This window comes from Solanum dulcamara, chromosome 3 (genome assembly GCF_947179165.1).
Source record: "Solanum dulcamara chromosome 3, daSolDulc1.2, whole genome shotgun sequence".
Lineage (NCBI taxonomy): Eukaryota > Viridiplantae > Streptophyta > Magnoliopsida > Solanales > Solanaceae > Solanum > Solanum dulcamara.
Genome location: NC_077239.1, coordinates 61,478,551 through 61,501,594, shown reverse-complemented (window position 1 = coordinate 61,501,594; position 23,044 = coordinate 61,478,551). Strand labels below are relative to the sequence as shown.

General features: G+C 36.9%; 1 protein-coding gene across 5 annotated transcripts in view; it reads left to right on the top strand.

The window, feature by feature from the left end:
* The window catches only part of LOC129882666 (uncharacterized), a 30,146-nt gene extending 14,977 nt beyond the window's left edge, over positions 1-15,169 (top strand). For all 5 annotated transcript variants that reach the window (XM_055957062.1, XM_055957064.1, XM_055957061.1 and 2 more), the window contains 2 exons: positions 12,041-12,294; positions 14,818-15,169. In XM_055957062.1, coding sequence (XP_055813037.1) covers positions 12,041-12,294; positions 14,818-14,986 — 423 coding nt within the window. In that variant the 3' untranslated portion in view covers positions 14,987-15,169. The remainder of the gene's footprint in view (positions 1-12,040; positions 12,295-14,817) is intronic.
* Positions 15,170-23,044: the final 7,875 nt, after the last annotated feature.

Genomic DNA, 23,044 nt, shown 5'->3' with positions numbered 1-23,044 from the left:
TTTTGTTGCTCAGGGAGAGTCTGGTAGCCTTGTGTGTCGATTGTGTAAGTCACTCTTTGGTCTGAAACAGTCTTCGAAAGCTTGGTTTGGGAGAGAAAATGATCAAAATGGTCCTTAATGTAGGGGTTTTGAAGTGTGATGGTCCTTGATATATACTATTTAACTGAAATAGTCCTTTATGTATGCAAAATGTGATTGTTTTGGTCCTAAACCCTAAAACATAATGGTTGCCGTTAAATTTAACGGAAAAAATGCAAAACAATTGTCTTCTCCACTCTTCCCTTCCTCTGCCTCCATTTTGTTTCATCAGTTCCGTGTTAAGCAGAAAAGCCAAAATTGAGCTAGATATATATATATATCTGAAACAAAACTAATCAGTACTCCATTAAGGGGATTAAAAGAAAAGCTAACTCATATTTTCTAATTAACATCAAAACAACCTTACAGAAACCAAATTCAAAACTTCTAAACAGTAATTGCACCAATAACAGTCAAATCCACTAAAGTTTCAATCCTCGTCCGGCTACCCTCCCTCCTCATCCGACAAACTCAAAAATGCCCTCTTTTTTAGTACAGAAAATGATAAGTTCACAAAAATACTTTTTTTTTGCAGTAATTAAGGTATCATTTGGGAATTAAAAGGTCCATTTTGTGCGAGAGGAAAAAAAATCATCGGATTTCTTCAAGGGAGCTCCAATTTTTTATGGCGGTGTCAATGGAGTCAACGCCGAAAGATCCACCATGATGCAGATGAACACCAATTCAGTCCCAAGTTCAATCCACAGCCTTTCAGGAATAATTCCTAAGCTCACTTCACAAATCATCCATCGGAAACCCGATTTAATTCACAAACATCACTCGTTGGTTTCAATAGTGAGAAAATGCAACTTATTAAATTTCTTGGTTAGAATTTCACAACAACCGTTATGTTTTAGGGCTTAGGATCAAAACGATCACATTTTGCATACATGGAGGACTATTTCAGTTAAGTAGTATATATAAAGGACCATAACACTTGCAAACCCCCTATATTAAGGACCATTTTGATCATCTTCTCTGGTTTTGGGAAGTTCAACACTGCAATTTAGGAATATATCATTCTGTGTTTTATCGACATAATGCATCAAGTCCAGTATTTCATGAGAAGACCAAACACATTGAGATTGACCGGCATTGTGCATCAAATCAAGTATTTCATGAGAAGACTGAGCACATTGAGATTGACTGTTAATTTTGTGAAGTCAAGTGATCAACTTGCAGATATCTCACCAAGCCCCTCATCGGTCCTAGTATTAATTACATTTGTACCAAGCTAGGTACATGTGACTTGTATGCACTAGCTTGAGGGAGAGTGTTAGAATAAGAATAAATATATACTTAGAATAGGAATATGAATAGTAATAGGAATAGAAATAGTAAATAGTATCCTACTTGTAAAGGATTGTATTGTATTGTCTATAAATAGAGTCTCCGTGTAATAATGTAGATACACAATTCAATAATATTTTTCGCTTATATTTCTCACAGATAATGTGGAATTATGAATTATTCACTTATCTTTTAAGAATCAGGCATAAAAGCCCTATATATACATGAAGGATCCGAATGTGGTTCCTTGATTTTAGGAAAGAAATCCCTCTAAAATAGCAACTACCCAATCCTAGGAGATATGTACAACTGTACAGGATCTGGAAATAATACCACATCCTCTAAATATAGAAACAAATACAATACAGAAATAAATCCTAACTAATCCCTATTTACAATGAATCCTAATATTTCTACACCCCCCCTCAAGCTGGGGAGTATATGTTGATCATTCCCAGCTTGGAGCATAGATCTTCAAATATAGGCCTTTGGAGAGCTTTAGTTAGGATATCAGCGGTTTGCTGTTGTGATGGAGTGTATCCCAGGTTGATGACTTTAGCTTCAATCTTCTCGCTTATGAAATGCCGGTCAACCTCAACATGTTTTGTTCGATCATGATGGACAGGGTTCCGTGCAATGCTTATAGCTGATTGGTTGTCACACAGGAGCGTAATTGACTCTGAGTTCTCAACTTTGAGTTCACTGAGTAATCTTTTAAGCCACATACCTTCACATATTCCGTGTGCCATTGCACGATACTCGGCTTCTGCACTACTCCTTGCAACTACGGACTGTTTCTTACTTCTCCAAGTAACGAGATTGCCCCACACAAATGTACAGTAGCCTGAGGTGGACCTTTTGTCACATAGAGATCCAGCCCAATCCGCATCAGTAAACACCTTGATACCTCTCTCAGGAACCTTTGTAAATGCTAGTCCTTTGCCCGGTGTGCTTTTGAGATATCTTAGGATTCGATATGCTGCCTCCATATGCTCTTCTGTGGGGCTATTCATAAACTGACTTATAACACTCACTGAGAACCCGATGTCTGGTCTTGTATGAGACAGGTAGATTAGTCTTCCTACTAACCTTTGATACCGCCCTTTGTCTACCGGTGTACTGCCCTGTTTAGATCCTACTTTGTTGTATGGATCCATTGGTGTGTCGGCTGGTTTACTCCCTAGCATTCCTGTCTCCTTTAGAAGATCAATGACATACTTCCTTTGGGAGATAAAGATGCCTTTCCTTGATCTAGCAACTTCCATTCCCAGGAAATATTTTAAATTTCCGAGATCTTTAATCTCAAATTCCCTTGACAAGAGACTTTTAAGACGGATAGCTTCTATGTAATCATTACCGGTAAGGACTATATCATCAACATAGACTATAAGAATTGTTACCTTCTGATTCGATGTGTGTTTGACAAAGAGAGTGTGATCTGCTTGGCATTGAGTGTATCCGGTCCCTTTGAGAACTTTCGAGAACCTATCGAACCAAGCACGAGGGGACTGTTTGAGGCCGTAGAGAGACTTTCTGAGTTTGCAGACTTTGCCTTGATTTTCCTATGTGTTAAAACCTGGTGGAATGTCCATAAAAACTTCTTCCTCGAGGTCACCATTGAGGAAGGCGTTTTTGACATCAAGTTGATGCAACGGCCAATCAAGGTTAGCGGCAATAGATAACAAAACTCTGATGGTGTTTAACTTGGCAACCGGTGCAAAAGTTTCTTGGTAGTCTATCCCGTATGATTGAGTGAATCCTTTAGCCACCAACCGCGCCTTGTATCGCTCAACCGTTCCATCAGCTTTATATTTAACCGAAAAAATCCACTTGCAGCCTACTGTTCGTTTTCCTGGAGGAAGAGTTGTAATCTCCCATGTCCGGTTCTTCTCTAACGCCTTGACTTCTTCAAAGGTAGCAGCTTTCCAGGCTGGGATTTCTAGAGCCTCATGAACTGAAGTTGGAACCTGAATCTCATCAAGTCTAGACAAAAACACATGATAATTGGGTGACAATTCCTTGTACGATATGAAATTTTTTATTGGATGTGAAGTGCAAGTCCGAACCCCCTTCCTTAGAGCAATAGGAAGATCAGCATTATCAATATTAGTAGATTCACTAGGAAGCATACCTTGAGATTCGTCAGGAGTGGGATTCGGTTGAGACTCACGGCACTGTTGAGATTGTACAGGTTTTACCTCCTTATCTTGCTTCCTTCTTCGGGAATAGACCAGGATTTCTTTTTGTGGGCTAAGATATGTGTTCCCCGGTTTTGTTGGTGAAGTTCGGTCGGCTAAAGGTTCAGTAGACACTGTTTGGACAGGTTCATACACATGTGGGGATAGACTAGGAGCAATCTGGGTAGGCTCTGCAGGTATTGAAGAAAGTACTTGAGATGAGGTTGTCTCCGTGTTAATACCTTCAATCATGAGAGGATGTTCTGTCATATTTCCCCCCTGAACAGCCGTGTAGAATGGTTTGTTTTCAAAGAAAGTGACATCCATGGAGGTGAAAAATTTCCGGGTTGAAGGGTCATAACATTTATAACCCTTTTGAGACGGAGAATAGCCGAGAAAGATGCACTTGGAGGCTTTTGGGTCAAGTTTGCTCCGGAGATGAGGATGGATGTGTACAAAGACAGTACAACCAAAAATTTTTGGAGGTATATCTGAGATTAGGTGGGTATGAGGAAAAGACTCTAGAAGAGCTTGACATGGGGATTTGAACTTTAATACACGGGATGGCATCCGGTTAATGAGATAGGTGGCAGTAAGAATGGCATCTCCCCAGAAGTGTTTGGGAACATTAGATGTGAAGAGGAGTGCTCGAGCAGTTTCAAGTAAATGCCTATTTTTACGCTCGGCAACCCCATTTTGCTGAGGTGTGTCGACACATGAACTTTGATGCACAATTCCGTGGTCAGAGAGATAGTCACCAAGAATGCTATTGAAATAGTCAGGGGCATTATCGGTTTTAAGGACTTGGATATTTGTCTCGAATTGGTTTTTTATCATTGTATGAAATTTTATGAAGAGATGTTTGGTTTCTGATTTTTCCTTCATTAGAAACACCCATGAGAGACGAGTATGATCATCCACAAACAGTAAGAACCACCTAGCCCCTGTTACATTACTCACCCTTGTTTTTCCCCAAATGTCACTGTGTATAAAAGAAAAAGGGTGAGATTGCTTGTGTGATTGAGGTGAATAGAATGCACGGGTATGCTTTGAGAATTGACAAATATCACATTGAAAAAATTGCGGATTTTTATTTCTGAATAATGAGGGATACAACCGAGATAGATAAATAAAATTGGGATGTCCTAGACGATAGTGTAAGTTCATAATCTCACTATCCTTATTTGAACTGAAATAAATAGACTTTTGGCCGTGACTTGATATGGAAAGACTAGTTGACTCGAGTTGAGAATGGTTGGAGGAGTGTTTTGAATCTGGTTGCATTCTAAGGTGGTATAGGCCTGCACAAATCTCAGCATTGCCAATCGTCTTCCCCGAGTCCAAATCCTGAAAAACACAAGTGTTGGCACGAAAATTAGTTGTGCATTTGCTATCCTGAGTAAGTTTACTAACAGATAATAAATTGCAAGTGAGATTAGGGACAAAAAGGACAGATTTGAGGGTGATATTCGGTGACACTGTGATGGTACCGAGGCCTGTCACTTTGGAGCTGCTCCCATCGGCTATACGGACACATAAATTTGAGGGGCACGGTTCTATATCATCAAACAATCGTGCATCTCCTGTCATGTGATCTGAGGCGCCAGAATCTACTATCCAGGACTGCGAAGATTCATTTAAAACTGTAAAGGCAGCTGGTGGAATACCTGTTTGAGCTATATTTCCTGTACTCGGGGTGGAAGGAATCAGAGAAGAGGAATGTTGTGCGGAGTTAAACATCTTCTGTAGCATATCCATCTGTTCTTTGCTGAATGGATATGTCTCGGCCTGAGGAGGATTGCTAGACTGACATGTCTCGGTCTGAGAAGGATCAGTTGAGGAGACCAAGTGTCCACGGCTTTCATAGTCATTAGTCACCCGTTTTGGTTTCCAATCGGCTGGCTTCCCGTGTAGCTTCCAACAAGTATCCCGGGTATGGCCAGGCTTGCTGCAGTGGTCACACCAGGGTCGTCCACTCTTGGGCCTGTTTTCATTAAATGCTGAGTGATTTCCTCCTTGCCGTGAGTTTGTGCTGTGATAAGAAGGTCCCCGAGCAGCAAGTGCTGATCTGTCACCTTGTGGGTTTGAAGGTGATATCCCCATCATAACTTTCTTTCGGCTTTCTTCCCTTCGGACCTCAGAGAAAACTTCCCTGATTGGTGGCAGTGGTTTGATTCCTAGTATTCTACCCCTGACTTCATCTAGATCCTTGTTGAGACCCATAAGAAACTTGAATACTCTTTTTGTTTCTACCATTCTCTGAACTTTAGCTTGGTCTTCAGAACACTTCCACGTATGAACTTCGTAGAGATCCAACTACTGCCAATATCGAGTCAGCAGATTGTAGTAGGCAGTGACAGACAACTGGCCTTGACGTAGATCGTGGAGAGTACTCTCGATGGCGAATAATTCTGAAGTGTTGTCGTTGCTAGAGTACGTATCTCGGGCAGCATCCCAAATTTCTTTTGCAGTTGTGTAGAGAAGAAAATTTTCTCCAATTTCTATGGTCATGGAACTGATCAGCCATGCCATCACCATGCTGTTTTCGGCCTTCCAAGCTTTGAAGTTGGGATCATCAGGCTTGGGAGCAGTAGCAGCCCCTGTGAGGTGATCATCTTTGCCACGCCCACATATGAACAGCATAACGGATTGTGACCATTGGAGAAAATTGTGGCCATTTAACTTATGACCTGTGATGGGATGAAAACTCTCAGAGTTTCCATGGTGGGTAGGGAGAGATTGATTCGGGCTTGAGGTGACCTCAGATTGGGAGTGAGTTTCTGTGGCCATGCCGGACTTTAGGAGTGAGAGGAGAGGCTGATTAGGGTTTCAAATTTGCTCTGATACCATGTGGAATTATGAATTATTCACTTATCTTTTAAGAATCGGGCATAAAAGCCCTATATATACATGAAGGATCCGAATGTGGTTCCTTGATCTTAGGAAAGAAATCCCTCTAAAATAGCAACTACCCAATCCTAGGAGATATGTACAACTGTACAGGATCTGGAAATAATACCACATCCTCTAAATATAGAAACAAATACAATACAGAAATAAATCCTAACTAATCCCTATTTACAATGAATCCTAATATTTCTACAAATAAGGTTAGGCATAAACATGTAAATTTCATAGTGTAAATGTCGAAATGATGTCCACTTCTTACATTTTCCAGAATGCTGCTCTAAGTGCACATTATGCTTTTATAGATGACAATAAGGATTAAATAAAGTTTCACCTGTCACCTCTACTTCTTCTTCTTCTCCAGAAAAAAGTCACCTCCAATTACTTCACTGCTGGAGTTTCTGCAATTTTTGACTGAAGCGGTAGAAAAGCCATCAGAAACAAGAAATTTTTGATGGTTTTTTGACAACTTTGGAAAGATCGGAAATCAACTCACCTTAATGAATTTTTAATGGAAATAAGATGTTGTCAATACTTTCCTAAGACCTTCCATCGGTAAATATTCATGATTAATTTTGACGGTCCGTTCATCAGTATATTAAAATATTATTTTCCATTCAACGGCAAGTGGTCGAAAAACAAAAATTAAATACTCGTTTTTTTTTTTGAGATAAGGGTAACTGTGTATTCACAAATAGCTCATCATTAAAAAAATGATGAGCATAGGTCACTTACAATCTCATCAGAGCACATCAAAAATTACCCCATGGGAGATTACAAATTTCCTATGAAATCAACAAAAAGTTCTATATCCCTCACCATATCTTGTTTACACCAAAAATACAAAAAGACTAAGACAATTCATTCTAATCTTCTGAATGTTGTTTCTCTTATCCCTGAAACATCTAGCATTCCTTTCTTTCCACAGAGTCCACCATATGCAAGCTGGGATTAACTCCCACCAGTCTTCAGCAGAGTCTCTTCTTCCTATCTCCTTCCAGTTGTCTAGTAAGTCCTTAGTGGTCTATGGAATTACCTAGCACACACCAAGGATAAAAAAAACATGTTCCATAGGTTAGCAGCAACCTCACAGTGAAGGAACAAATGCCCATTGAATTCAATATCTTGGTCACACATAAAGCACCTTGAACAGATCTGTCTACCCTTCTTCTGAAGCACTTCATGTGTAAGCAGGCCCTTCTACACACCAACCAAGCAAAACATGAGACCTTTAGAGGTATTTTGATCTTCCAAATTAATTTTCATGGCCAGATTCTAAGCTGTGCTTGACCAGCATTACTACTTCAGTAGTATGACTTTACTGTGAACATTACTTTACTTTGTAATCTCCATATAGGCTTATCAGGTTCAATTGAGGTACCTGGGAAGGCATTTAGAACCTGAAATAGGCTAGTGACTCTCTCAATCTCCCAATCATTGAGGGCTCTTCTGAACATGAAATTCCAACCCTGGGGGCTCTACATTTGGAAGATTGTGTCCTTGCTCTGTTGGCTGAGCATAAACAGATCTGGAAACAGTGCTTTTAGACATTCTTCTCCAATCCATAGATCATTCCAGAATTCAATGTTCCTGCCATTTCCCACCTTTAGTGAAATGTTACCTTTGAACTGTGGCCATAGTCTTCTGATGGTCTTCCATACACTACAACCAAATGGTCCCAGAACCTCCTCAGTGGACCAATGGCTTTGCATGCTATAATTCTCAATGATGACTCTCTTCCACAATGGAAACTCTTCAGTGCAAAATCTCCACAACCATTTCTGAAGAAGACATGAGTTCTGAAGGCTTAGTCTTTTTACACCCAGTCCCTTATGCATCCTGCTGAGAGTATGTCCCTCGTGACTAGCTTATAGCCTCTGTTCTCTCTGTTTCCACTCCAAAGGAAAGATCTTCTAAATTGGTTGATCTTCCTCCCAATGTTCTTTGGGATAGGAAATAGACTCATCATATAGGATGGGAGTGCATCTAGGACTGATTTGACCAGTGTCAACCTTCCTCCCAAAGAGAGGTATTGGCCTTTCCACCTTGCTAGTTTCCTGTCACATCTCTCCAGAACTTCATTCCACACTTCTATGTCCTTATTGCTTGCTCCCAAAGGCATGCCCAAATACTTTGCAGGTAGTGTTGCTGTTTGGCATCCCAGATTGCAAGCTAGCAACTGCATGTTACTTACATGATTAACTAGGTAGAGGAAACTCTTTTGCCAATTAACATGGATCCTAGATATACCTTCAAAATGGTGAGAATTGCTCTGATGTCTGATTTGTGTCACCTCAGCCTCACAGAAGATCAGAGAGTCATCTGCATAGAGTAGATGGGTAACCCCCAACTCCTTATCTATGTTCCCCTGCACCTTAGCTTTAAAACCTTTTAATCATCCATTGGCATTTACTTTTCTGAACATGTGATTGAGTCCTTCCATGCTAGAATGAACAAGAAGGGTGAGAGAGGGTCTTCCTGCCTCAACCCCCCGTTGTGATTGGAAGAAACCCTCAGAGTTTCCATTTATAATTAGTGAGGACTTAACATTGGATATGCAGAATCTTATCCAGTTAAGCCATTTCCTTCCAAAACCCATGTCCTTCAGAATCTTCAGTAGGAAAGTCCAATTGACATGATCATATGCCTTTTCTATGTCCAACTTACATAAAATTCTGGCATTTTTTTGCTTAACTCCGGAGTCCACCTATTCATTAACAATACGTGCAGCATCCATAATTTGCCTTCCTTTTAGAAAGGCCATTTGATGTACATCAACCAGCTTCCCCATTACTGTCTTCAACCTCTCAGTAGTTAGTTTGGAAATAATCTTGTAGACTCCTCCTATCAAGCTGATAGGTCTAAAATCTTTCAACTCTTCTGCTCCAGCCTTTTTAGGAATCAATGCAATGAAAGTGGCATTTAAAGACTTTTCAAAAACTTCATTTTGATGGAAGTTATGAATTGTCAGCATCAGGTCTTTCTTTAATATTTCCCAGCGGGATTTGAAGAAGCTCATTGTGTAACCATCAGGATGTGGGGCTTCGTCTCCATCACACTGTTTTAAGCAATTTAAGACCTCAGTCTCAGTGAAAGGTCTTTGCATCCAGATCTTCTCCTCCTGTGAAATAGTTGGGCAATCCAGAAAGTCAAAACTAGGTCTCCCGTCCTCAGGTTCAGTAGAGTTTCCTATAGAAATCAACCATAGTGTTTCTGATTTCTGAAGGATCTTCTACAGCCACTCCTCTGTCTATCTACCTGTCAATGGTGTGTTCCTCCTATGCGATGTTGCCATTCTTTGAAAAAATCTTGTATTGTTGTCCCCTTGTTTCAGCCATAGTACTCTGGATTTCTGTCTCCACTTGAATTCTTCATTTTTTGCTAGCTCTTCCAGTTCCAATACTATGGTGGCTCTTACCATCATTTCATCCTCAGTCAAATCCCTTGTTTCCTGAAATTCATCAATTTCAGCTAATTCTTCAAGTAGACTATTCTTTTTATTTGAGCATTCTTAGTTTGACACAAAGCTTATAATCTGGGCATCCTTCCACCAAAAATTCACTCCACCAAGCTTGGATCAAATTAGTGAAACCCTCCACTTTGAGTCACCAGTTCTCAAACTTGAAGTTTGGCCTTTTCTGTTCCCAATTTCCACATTCTAACATGATAGGATGATGATCAGAGAGCACCCTAGGTAGCAAATTTTGTTTGATATTTTTTAACTTTTCTTCCCATTCCATAGAAAATAAGAATCTACCTAGCCTAGTTGCTCTGGGATGATTAAGGCCTCTAAACCAAGAAAAGATTCCACCATTTAAATGGGGGTCATGTAATTCCATCTCTTGTATCCACCTTGAGAAGTCAGACATAACAAAAGAGACTCGGTTACATCCTCTTCTTTCTTCCATGGTTCTGTTGGTGTTAAAGTCTCCACAAGTGACCCAAGGACCATCACATAAGGTTCTGACTGCATCCAATTCCTCCCAGCATAGTAGCTTCTCGTTTCTAGTATGTGGAGCATACACTCCAGTGAGGTACCAAGTAAAGAAATTATGAGTTGATACAAACTCATAAGTAATGGATTGTTGGCCAATTTCAACTAGACTCCCACTCCAAATTCTATTGTCCCACATCATCAGGATCCTCCCACAACTGCCCTCAGTCTCTAGGTAGCCACATTTCATCCATCTGCATGACCATAATTGCTTGGCCATTGCTTCAATTTCCTTATCTTTGTTTCTTGAAGGCAGTAAACTAATGCCTTCCTTTTTTGCATTAAACTCTTCACCATAGTTCTCCTTTTTTGGTTGTTTAACCCCCTTACATTTCATGTCAATAGATTAACTTTCTTTTAAAAATTAAACTCAAGTTCCTCCCCCTACTTCTACTACCTTCCACTTCTTCATTAAAGCTGGATTTTAGGTTTTTCAATTCATTTTTCCCAATTCCTCTGCTCTTTCGAGTAGACACTGCCTTCCGAGGACCCTTATTATCTAACAATGATTTTCTCTCATCAGTCTTCATTAACAATGCAATGGTTTCCTTTTCAAAGTCTTCAAAAGCCACCCCATAAGTATTGCTCAGTTCTACGATGCGTGAATTAACCCAATTTGATGCTTCTTTCCCAATAACTTCTTGAGAAATTGGAGGTTGAATATTGACTGGATCAGCATCATGAATCTGTTGTATCTGCAAATTTTGTTCTGTCTCTTGCCTGTCATTGTCTATTCTGATTTCAGATTCTTTTCCTTCCTTGGCGCAGTCAATCTCCTTTGATTTTGTTCCGGGAATCTTTTTCTGAATGTTAGAAAAAATTCTCGCTTCCCTTTCCTTTTTCACCATCGTATCTTTCTCCATCTCAGTTTCTGTTTCCCAGTTCCTGAAGGCTTGCAAAAACTTAGATGCTGGGTCTTTATTTCTATAAGACCTTTATCCCCTTCCATGTGCCTCTCACGTGGAATGCCATTGTGATTTATAGGCTTTTTAGCATTATCAGCTGGACTTGGATGGTTTTGTTGTTGAGTAAGTTTTGGGCCCTGGTTTAAAGAGAACAAATCCTGGCCCAAATTAGACTTCAAATTTAAATTCGAAGTGGTCTAAAAAGAAAAGTAAAACAAATTGAATCGGAGGGAGTAAATATTATTCTACCTTTTTTGATGGACAGGTTATCTCAAAGTTAATTGAGCAATGTTAGATGTGTTTTGGTCGTGTTTTATGTCATGCTTGTTTGTTGAAATTGACAGGTTGTGTGATAATATTGTACTACGATGCAATTTCTGGATTTTCGACTTAAAGTCGTCGAAAAAGGTAAAATAAAATTCCAAAAAATGATTCTTTTTTACGGTATAGACATCAGAAGTGCATAACTTTTTTCCGGAATGCAACACTTTTAGGCGCTCCTTCATTTTGTATTTGGGTTTGTGTGACGTTTTACTTTTATTTTCTATATCAAAAGATACTCTTGTAAAATTACAAGTGCTTTTAAGTCTAAAGCTATAAGCCACCGGCTGTGTTAGAGGACATCCATTTTGCAATTGATAATATATTGATCTAGTGATGAGTGTTTGTATTTTGAAATGTTTTAACAGGCTGCTATGAGCCAATGGTTCCATCAGAACATGGAAGCAGTTGTCTCTATGTACGAAGATCGGTTTGACTTGTACACACTTCAACGCCAGCTTATTGAGGAATCTAGCAAGAGCAAAGTTCAAAATGATAATTGGTGGAAGAAGCTTAGGGTTATGAGTTCTCAGCCTGTTTTATCTCAATTGAGTACTATTTTGATCAACCAAATCTCCATACCTGTTAAACGCACCAAGGAACTTAGGGCATTGACTGGATGGTAAGTAGAACCCTTCATTCTCATGCTTTATTTCGCATTATGTATTTCAATTTTGTTTTTTCTTCTGATGCCCTGGGCCTTGGGATCTTCTTGGCTGATTGTCAAGGTTCTTAGTTGTGGGTGTTTTATGTAATTTTTGGGACTTCAGTCCATTAATTGTGATACTTGAGTTAGGATGTTAGAACTCTAATTCTACAACTAACCTATTAAGTTTTTGATTAATGGAAAACTTAAACTTCGTCCCCAATGTTGTAGCTGATGTCTTTAGCAAATACAAATATATAAGATAATGTAGTGACAGTAAATAGAGGAAATGCATGATTGTTTACCCAAAGAGTTACATTGCTAATTGGCGACACTAAGGGTTCGTTTGGTTGGGGAACAACCGAACAAGTTATCCCATGATTAATTATCTCGGGATCAGTTATTCCACCCTCAACATAGGGTAAAAATAACACTACAATCTCGGGATAAGTTATTCCACAATTTTATCACAATCAAACATGGAATAAACCCATCCTAAAATTAATCCTGAGATTAGTTATCCCTCGTCCAAACGAGCCCTAAATGGACATAATTACAATTATAATCTAAGGACATGATAGTAAGGTTCAGGACACTAGCTCTACCACTGACCAATTAGGGAATTGTTGGTAAAAATGCTGGCTGCTGTTTGTTTTATTTTCTTAAGAGATGTTGAGAAGAATCGACTTACTTTAAAAAAAAAAATGAGAAAATAATGCAGAAGAGAAAATGCGAAGATTAAAGACAGAAAATTAAAGATGATCGAAATTCGAGAAATAAATCCGCAAATCTCGGAAGTAATTACTTGGAATCCTAATTGATTGTCATAAACGTAGTCAATGGAGGCTCATCATGTTTACTATCATATTCAATTAAAGAACTTAGATGAAAGTGATCTAGACCCCTAATTGAATAACTAAAGACAATTGGTATACGACTAATTACTTCTTCAATTAACCGCGTAAGAGCTGCAGATATCAAGAACAAAATTAATCTTACCTGTCAAAACAAATAGTTCTTGTAAGACTGTAAGTTAAATCCCAAATAGTCAATAAACAAATATGTAAAGAAAAGAATTCTCAATAACATTAATAATAATGTTGTGTCCAAAGAGCAAAAGTAATACCCCTATATAGGGCCCAATGTGTGTCTCTCCCAACACCATGAGATTCAAATTCTTCTTTTTTGAAAATAATAAGTATTAAAACCTAATTAGAAAACTTTAAACTAAGAAACTTTTAAACTAGGAAAACAAGTAGAAACAAATGTCACACTTCCCAAAACTACCTAGCAAAATAAGGAAAGTGTCAATTTTAGAACCAAAAACCTTACGCCTAAGCAGCCACTTTTGGGTGCAAATAAAAGCCCTTGTAGGCATGATTCTCAGTCCATTTAGGGCAGAATTTTCAGCTCTTTTGGGGCTCCATGTGGGCCCCAATCTTCTTCCTCGTGGACTTAGGCTTGGATAATAAAATGTGTAGCACTTAGCCCATTGTTCGCTATAATTCTTGGGCTCTTCTTCTATGATAAGTAGGGGCGGCTCAAGCATTTTGGTGGCTTAAAGCCAAAATAAATTAGAGGCCTTAAACTTTTGAATAATAATAATAAATTTTTTATGTAAAGTTTATTCTTCTAGTGTGCTTTTTAAGATACAAAGTTGATAATATATTTCTTTAAAAATTATTTTGAGATCCAAAGTTGTATCTTTGTTTTTATATATGAAAAAATATTACCATTTCTAGAAATAGTACTCTCTTCGTTTCAATTTATTTGTATGATTTTGACTTGAAACGAAATTTGAAATTTAATAAAAAAGTAAAAGAAGTGTTTTGAATCTTGTCGTATTAAACTATACAATCAGTACAATTTTTAAAAAATATTTACAATTATTTTATTATTGCTAAAAGATGAGGCCCTTCAAATTTGGAGGCCTAAGGCGAGTGCCTTATTTTTTTAGGCATAGAGCCACCCCTGATGATAAGTATCTTCTTGATTTCCCATTGAAGCCTAGCAACCTTGGTTTGCAATTTCTTAGCTTGAGACCTTGACGATGATCTTCTTAGGGCTTATATATTTTCATCCTTGGCCATGGAGCTATCAGATGCAGTGTCAAATATATTGTTGAGCCTCATGAAATAATGAGAATCTTCGTTATTAGGAAAATATATTTGTTGATGCTTTTTATATCATATGCAGTGCAGAATAGGCTCTAAAGAGCGGAAGTTATAATGCTGTTTATTGTAATTTAGTTGGTATATTACAGCACTGATAATTCTGGCATTTCAAGCCATTGAAGCCTTAACATACTTTAAGTCTTATTCCTTGGATTAAAAAATTATGTGAAAAACTGATTTTATTTCTGGTTACTGATGTCACGACATCTGTTCATACATCAAAACATGTTCAAATCATCTTGTTAGTCCCTGTGTCTTTGTATGTGCAGGCATTAGCTAGCCCAAAATATGATTTACTTACTGTCGTCTTTCTTTACCTTTTCAGGAGATATTACTACAGTCTTCTCCTTGAATTGGCTGATATTGCGATGCCATTGATAAGAACTGTCATTTCTAGGCTGAGCGATGCTATCTCATTTTTTCTGGTTAGCTTGATAGGGCGGTCTTTGGGACTTATCTATACTGGGATAAGGCAATCCCTGCGGTGGAAGTAAGAACTAGTTGTAGGCATTTTTTTTCTGTTTTGCTTTCACAACAATTTTTCTTCAACTCATTTACTTCATTGTTTACAGATGTATGAGAGAATGCTTCAATTCATTTTAGGCCTATTTTAAGCATTCCCTGCTTCGTTTTTTAACTTTAATTTTTGTTTCTCAGTACTAGTTAAAATTTAAATTGTTGAAGGAGCGTCTGAAAAGTTGCTGGTCTTTCTCAACTTTATTTTGTGATTGTTTAAAATTTTTACTTGGGTCATTTATTTGCCTGATTTTCTTATTTTTGAGCCCCCTCGCATTAACATGTCACATCAATTGAATTATCAAAGAGGAAATTTCTTAGATTCCGTGAAGAACAGGATCCCCTTTTCCTGTTACCATTTATCACTCTTCCAATGTTCCAAAGTCATTATATTTGATCTCCAATCCAATTAGCAGAGAACAGAAAGTTATATATGTATTTTTTTTCCAAATAAAATCTACAGGGCAAACATTTTTATGGACTATGTATTCTAGTTTGACAGCTTTCGGAATTGCTGTATTGTACTGGAGAGTTAGTCTAGTTCACACTGTTATCTTGTAGCATTATTGTCTGGACCCAAGTATTCAAGCTGAATCCATGTAAAACTACTAGTAATGCTTACGGAAAGTAGAGTCAAGTGACAGACAAGACGCGCATATAGATAGTAGATGATAAGGAAAAAAAAGCTCCAAAACATCTAAAAGCAAAAGTTATCAAAGAGTCTTTCCTCTGTGGCCCTACCATCTTTTACTCTTCAAATTTCATTTCCTAAGAAACTTCTTATACCTTAATTAATTCACACAATAGTTCATAGTGTTTTTACTTTGCATAAAATAACCTTTGCCACTCCCCCATCCCAGGGGTCCCCGGTGGGGTGAGTTCTAAGAGGAAACTGGAAACACTGGATGGGGAAGTTGGGTGGTCAAATAATTTACTTTTTGAACATTTCTTATTTAGATGGAGAGGAACTCTACAAAAGTTTTAATTAAGAGGAAATAATGCTTTAACAGGCATTTTATATAATCACTGAGTGCATTCTCTCTTTTGGTCTAGATAAGTTAATGTGGTTCTTGATTCATCCTGGTCAAACACATTTAAAATGGTTTAAAAACTTAATTAGGACCCTTCTTTCTCAGCGCATGTGAAATGATTGAAAGACTTTTATAGTATGTTATTTCACCTTTTTCTTTAAATTTAAAGATATGTGTGGTGGTTAGGTTGTGGCTATCAATCAACTTCAATTGATTGTAATTACTTTTACAATCCTTGTGATGGCATTATGTGTTATGACATAAGATTTGTGAATAATATGAGAATACTTGCAAGAAAACACATTCTCTTCCTCTGCATTTGCTTAATATGTGTCACTGTTACATTAATCGACAAATAAAAGAAGGATCCTAATTTGCCATACAAAAACGGAAAATTAGGCATGTTTTTGGGGAAGTTGATGAGACATCATTATCCAGAAATAGATATGCAATATGTGGATGATTTTTTCTCTTTCTAAAATGGGATATTAATGAAAGACTAATTATTAAGCAATTAGGTTGTGATGATAGAAAATTTCAATTATATGTTTGTGGAGTATGGACCACGATATAGTAATAATTAATGTTGTGGTGCATGCAGCTTTGAGCCTTTGACAAGGATAGATTTGAGGCCGCGTGCTGGATTGCTCAGCCTCGTATCTCCACAGATAAAGGCCTAAGATCATCAACCTCATAGATAGGTATGCATGCAAGATCTGAAAGAAAAGAAAAAAAAAAGGAAGATGGATCTTTTTATGTCTTCTTTCATATTATAAGTGTATGATACATCAATTCATCTAAAAATTTAAGCTATTAGAAAAAATACGCCTTTAATCTCTTTATCATATATTTTGATTCTTTTTTGGAGATTCAAGCACGTGAAAATTCTTTTTGATGTAATAGATGGTGGTAAGGCTCGAAATCAACAAACTCATTTAAAAGTTTAAGCTATCTGAAATAGCTCACTTTTATTCGGTTATTTGTATCTTCAACATTTCTTCAACATGAGATATATTTATGGCATCATGTTATATATACTTGTAAAGGGAAAAATCCCAAACCCTTTCCATGCGGATCCAAAAAAATATATGATAAGATGGCTGTGAGTCTAATCGATGACCTAATAAAACATTTTACGAACCTCCTTTGGCAACATGTTGGAAGCTTTCCTTGTGTTAATTAAATAGTAGCCTAATTAATTGGATTCAACTATATATACATGCATATTTCACATATATGCATAACTTTTTTTTTTAATAAATAAAAGGGATTCGACTGATCAATCCTTGGGCCAACTAAAGAGGAAAGAAATTCAAGATAAGCTCCTTAAATGAGACTAATGCATGTGTGCCCTATTGATATGCATTTGTAGCCCCCCCAACAAGGCAACAACACATGAATTGAAACAACCAAGAAAAGAGAAAACGAAAAAGGAAAAGAAAAAGAGAGGTGACCAAGCTTTAGATCATGAAGTACCATTATTGTCTTTATGGGAACAGAGAAATGGTTCCCCTCTACACCCCCCACGAACTCCCCCAGTTTCGAGTCTTGATTTGTAATTCCTCTTTTACGTACGGGCGAATTCAGAAATTTTAGAATACTGACCCCTAATACGTTAGATAAATAACTCAATATTCAATCAAGTGTATCATTTAGTCTACTTGTAACATGAATATCAACATATAATATAATGCCAAATTTTTAAAAAATATATATGTAAAATATCTAATTTTACAAAGAGACCAGAGGTTCACGTTCCCATATTTTAGCCTATAAATTCACCTGACTTCTTTGAACTTATACCTTTACAAAAAAAAATGATTTAAAGTTATACATATTATTAGTGTAAAATATTTTGGTACTATCAAATCATTTTTACATGTTGTAACAGGTAGCTTATTTTATTTTAAAATTATAAATACCAGTACATTTAATTTTTTTTTTTGATATTCTTCAGATGCCATGATAGTGTATTTTAAAAAATATATATTTGTAGAACGTAAATTCTTAGTGAAAAATAACTAATGAGCAATACTATTGCATATTATCTTACCTACAAGAAGTCAAGTGAGAGATGTTTATTTCAAAGGAGATGAAACAAGCTTATTTGGAACAAAATCTCTCTAGTGAGTTCAGTACACTTTGAGAAACAATTTACTTGTGGGTGAAAAATATCAGACTTATAGAAAACTTCATCGTCATGAGTAATGTTGAACCTTGTTCATAGAATTAATTATTTTTTGGTGAGGTAGAGAGGGCACTTAGCATTCGTTTGCACATGTAATTTGAAACTTAAGTTTGCAATTATAAAAAGTAGGATTTCAATTTCAACTTTCTGATTTCAATTATTTTTAAAATTAAAACATGACTCATATAAGTTTATATTTCACAAAAAGATATTAATAATTTTAAAATTTTATAAAAAAAGACTCATATCCGATGTGAGGAGATTGTACGTATTATATGAGAAGATTTTATTAATGAATAGCTAGTTATTACCATAGTTGATTTATTGAACAAGGAACTTTTCATAAAATTATGTGTATTTGAAAATATCTAATACCATGTAATCACAATAATTAATTTATAAAAGCAACATGGAGAATGTGATTTGTTAATATGACGCTTTAGGATATTTCGATACCTTATTAATTTTATGAACCATGATTTACTTATTTTGAAAAGATTATATAAAAGTTAATTTTTTTTAATAGTTTTCATAAATTGCGAGGTTTTCATGTTTACGGAAAAAAATATAACTTTTGGGTTTGAATTACATGTCTAAAATTTCAAATCATAATTTAAAATTCCTTTAATTTTGGACTACTTTTTCTTATTTTGTATTTATAATGGTCTTTATCTTTTTTCCTTTTTTTTTCTTTGTTTTACTATACCCTTAAGTTTTTTAAGAAAAAAGAGTTTAGGGGTTTACTTAGGCAAGCATCGTGTATATTAGACTAATTCAGTTTATTCTGATCAAATGATAACTTATATGGAAAAACAAATTAATTAAACCAAAAAGGCATAAGTGTCCCCCAATTTATGACTGAAGTTTCAGGGATATATCTTAGTGTTGATGTGGATCCAGATGTGAGAATATCCCCTTCAATTGCGTAGAAACTTAAAAAAGAAGGCTCTAACTAATACGAAATGACTACATGTCAGTCCAAAACTGATTTTCAGGAGCTCTTCATCTAAACATAAAGGCTCTTCATCCAATTTTAACACTCATTTCAAGAGCTAAAATTTCAATAAAAACTCAACCAAATCCACACCAAACAAGCTCAAATTTCAACTATAACTTCACTACAAAATCATTACCACACCCAATAATCACTTTGGCCAACAATCAAGAATTTTGACAAATTATTTCTTTTGATCTGCAAACATTTTCAAGGTTCAGCAAATGGTGGATTCAAAATTCTTTCTCCATTTAAATCTCAACTTCAAAACTTCAACAACCTTTGAATCTACTTAGCATCTCCAATTCTTTATCAAGTTCATACAAGAACAAAAAACATTGTCCTCTTCCTCATCTTAACACTTGAATTTGGTTGAATGTATTATATTTTGGGATTAAAAAAATAACAAAAGGGAATAAATGATATGGAGTTATACAAATATAATTTTTTTTGTGAAATTAAACATGGCAATACGTGTATTTCACTGCCTACCAAAAATTGTTGTTATCTTCGTTTTGATTGATTTTTCATGAGTTCACGTGTTAGAACTCACCTGTATTCAATACTTGCTTGGGAAAGGGGTAGTGATTAGAAGAAGATGACTACAATAGAGATTCTGTCATGACCCGATTTCTCAGATCATGATGGCGCCTACTATGACCCACCAGTAGGAAAGCCGATTCATATCCCGGAACGGTAAATAATGAGATATCAGGGTAGAAGTCCAACAATTCAAACTACAAACAATAATGAAATAACAGGAACACAAATGTACGGCAGAAGCAAAACAAAAGATCCCTCCTAGAACCTAGAAGTCACATGTACAAAGCTACTATAAAACGAGTACAAGCCCCAAAAGTGGACCACAGAAACAAGACTATCTCCAAAAGAAAAAGACAGGCAATATATATATATATATATATATATATATATATATATATATATATATATATATATATACAGAAGGAGATGGGTAAATCCGGGACGTTATGTGCTCACCCTCGCCTCCGATCAAGACTGCAGCTGGCTCGAATCAACGTCGATAGCTAGTACTCGGACCTGCATCACAAAAAACAGATGCAGAGTGTAGTATGAGTATCAAAACAACAAGCATCCAGTAAGTATCCTAGGCCGACTAAGCAAGATAAGCAAAAGTAAATAGAAATGCGAGAAACTAATCACAACTAAAGATAGAATAAGAAATCATGATAGTTATGTACACGAGCATACTCAACACAAAATAGAGAAAACTAGCTAAATCTGCCGGGCTCCCATAAATCCGACGGGTACGCTCGTGCACAAATCCAAAAGAACAACCTGAACGGACTCCCATAAGCCCGACAGGAGCAAAGATAGTCGAAGTATCACGAGAGAATCCGATGAAGTTCCAACAATGCCACAATTTTTAGCGGACTTGAACCGAACCATTCCGTACATCTGAAGCTTTAACCTAAAGTTGAAAAGAGTTAAGGACTTGAACCGAAGAATCATAAGAGTATCGAGGACTTGAACTGAGATTTGATAATAACCAAGGACTTGAACCAATGTGTAGATAATCGTGGACTCGAACCACATGCAAAAGAGACCAAGGACTTGAACCAAGGTAATAAATAATCGTGGATATGAACCACGTACAAGGGAGACCTAGGACTTAAACCAAGGTAATAGTCGCTAAGGACTCGAACCAAAGCTAGTAAGGAGCGATGGACTTGAACCAAGGTTGATAACGGCGGTGGACTTGAATCATGACTAAGTAAGGAGAGGACTTGAACTAAGACAATAATACCAAAGCAAGGACTTGAACCCCACCCGGTGAAGTGAATTAGGGACTTGAACCATGAACAGAGGCGAATCAATAAGATTTAGGATCAACGGCCAGCCGAGCGTCACAAAGACTACCCCCCAATACGAGTACCATCAATAAATCACTCAAACCCAAACCACATCCAACCAGAATCAATGAATAGACTTTCGAAACCAAAAACCAAGTGATGCGGAACCGACAGAAGAATAGGACATTATGGATATAAGGTTCCAAAGCTCTGTTACTACCTAGCTAAAGCTTAGACTATCAGAATCAAGTCTTCTATATCAGTCTATATAGAGCTAAGCTGTCCGAAACAACATTGGAGAAGTTCTAAGCCTTAACTGCACCAAAATCGCGCAAGTCTAAGTCAACACTAGTCTAAGGCTAGACTAAGGCCAAACATGCTTCCAAAGATATAAATCAAAAGCACATCGCACACCACAAGGTATGGAAGATCAATAATAACAGGAGACATACTTTAACAGTTTGAAAATTTCCCAAAAATAATGCCTAGGATATGAATTCTAGGAATTTAGCATGCTCGACACCCAAACCTCTCCAAGATCATACAATTCATTAGACAAATGCCCAACCATGATTATTCTAAAGAGGAAAAAACCGTAGCCTACTTGTAGGCCGACCGCACGATCCCACTCTCAGAATCGAAGCTTTTACCTTCTGAAAGGTCTGAATGCTGCCATACTACCAAAAATAGAATCACAATGTCAATACGGTCGTTATGATACTAAATTCACAATTTTCAGAGATGAACCAATTTCGGGGCCTAAAATGGGAAATATAGGACCCGCATTTGGAATTCTGGAATCAATCCCAAAAGTTGATCCTAAACAGCACCCCAAGTTCATGTAACCATTTAAAACACAAGAAGAGGTTGGTAAACGTCAAGAAACGATCATGCAACAAGAATTTTGAATTTTAAGCTAAGCACATTAAGGGGACAACAACTTTGAACAACAAATTTATTAGAACAAAATCTCAACAGCCAAAACTAATCATACCACAATATTCCTTGCAGAAAAACCCACAGTTTAGTCTCCAGAATCACTGAAAACGGACCCAAAATGCTCAAGATATCAAATTTTAAAATTTATCAAAAATCTAATTCAAAAATGGAAGGACAACAACTATAACGCGAATCTTACCTCAAAGGAAGCTTTCAATTAACTTTTCAATCTTACCACCATGTTCCTCTCAAAAATTTCTTCAATTTTAACCTTTTAATCACCAAAATTAGATTTATATAGACCAAGAAATTAATTCACAAATTTCAGCAAAAATTCACTCTAAAAATTGCTCAATGCAGAGCTAAAATCAAGATTTTACCTCAATCGAATGCCTCAAATTTATTTTTGAGCTCACCAATGCAGTTTTCTCCAAAAATCTCACAAGTTTGCCTTTTGAACCACCTAATTTGGAGCTCTATAGCTCAAGATATGGAGTTTTGAAGTTGGAGAAAAGCCCCAAAAAAGGGATTGTAAGCTTTGCACCAGCACTTTCTGTAACCCCTCTTTTTTGGCAAAGTCCAAAATCTTCGACGGGGTGCTCGGTATTCGTTCAGAACCCCGTACGCGCAAACGAGATATATTACCCTACCAAATTTGACATTTTTGACTCAATGTCGCATTCAAAATTCCCATACGAGTTCATTTTAATGAAAGTGGATCCTATACCCAAGTGCTATTTTAAGCCAAATTTCACAATGGGCCTCGAGATTAGATCGTAAGACTCGAGAAGCAAATGAATAGTCATTCTAGACCAAATTCAATATTCTAGAACTAACTGTGCTATCAGAATTTTTATCCGAGCGTGTTTTTCTAAAATGTTGACTAAAATCAACCATTGGCTAACTTTTGAAGGCAAAAGTGCCAAATGGCTCCAAACTCATACCGATTACCTCGATACTCGTGTTGATCATGTTACTAGCCTAATTTAGCCATTTTAGAGTTGATGGAACTGTCAGAATCATTTTCTAAGGTCATTTACCTGAAGTTATGA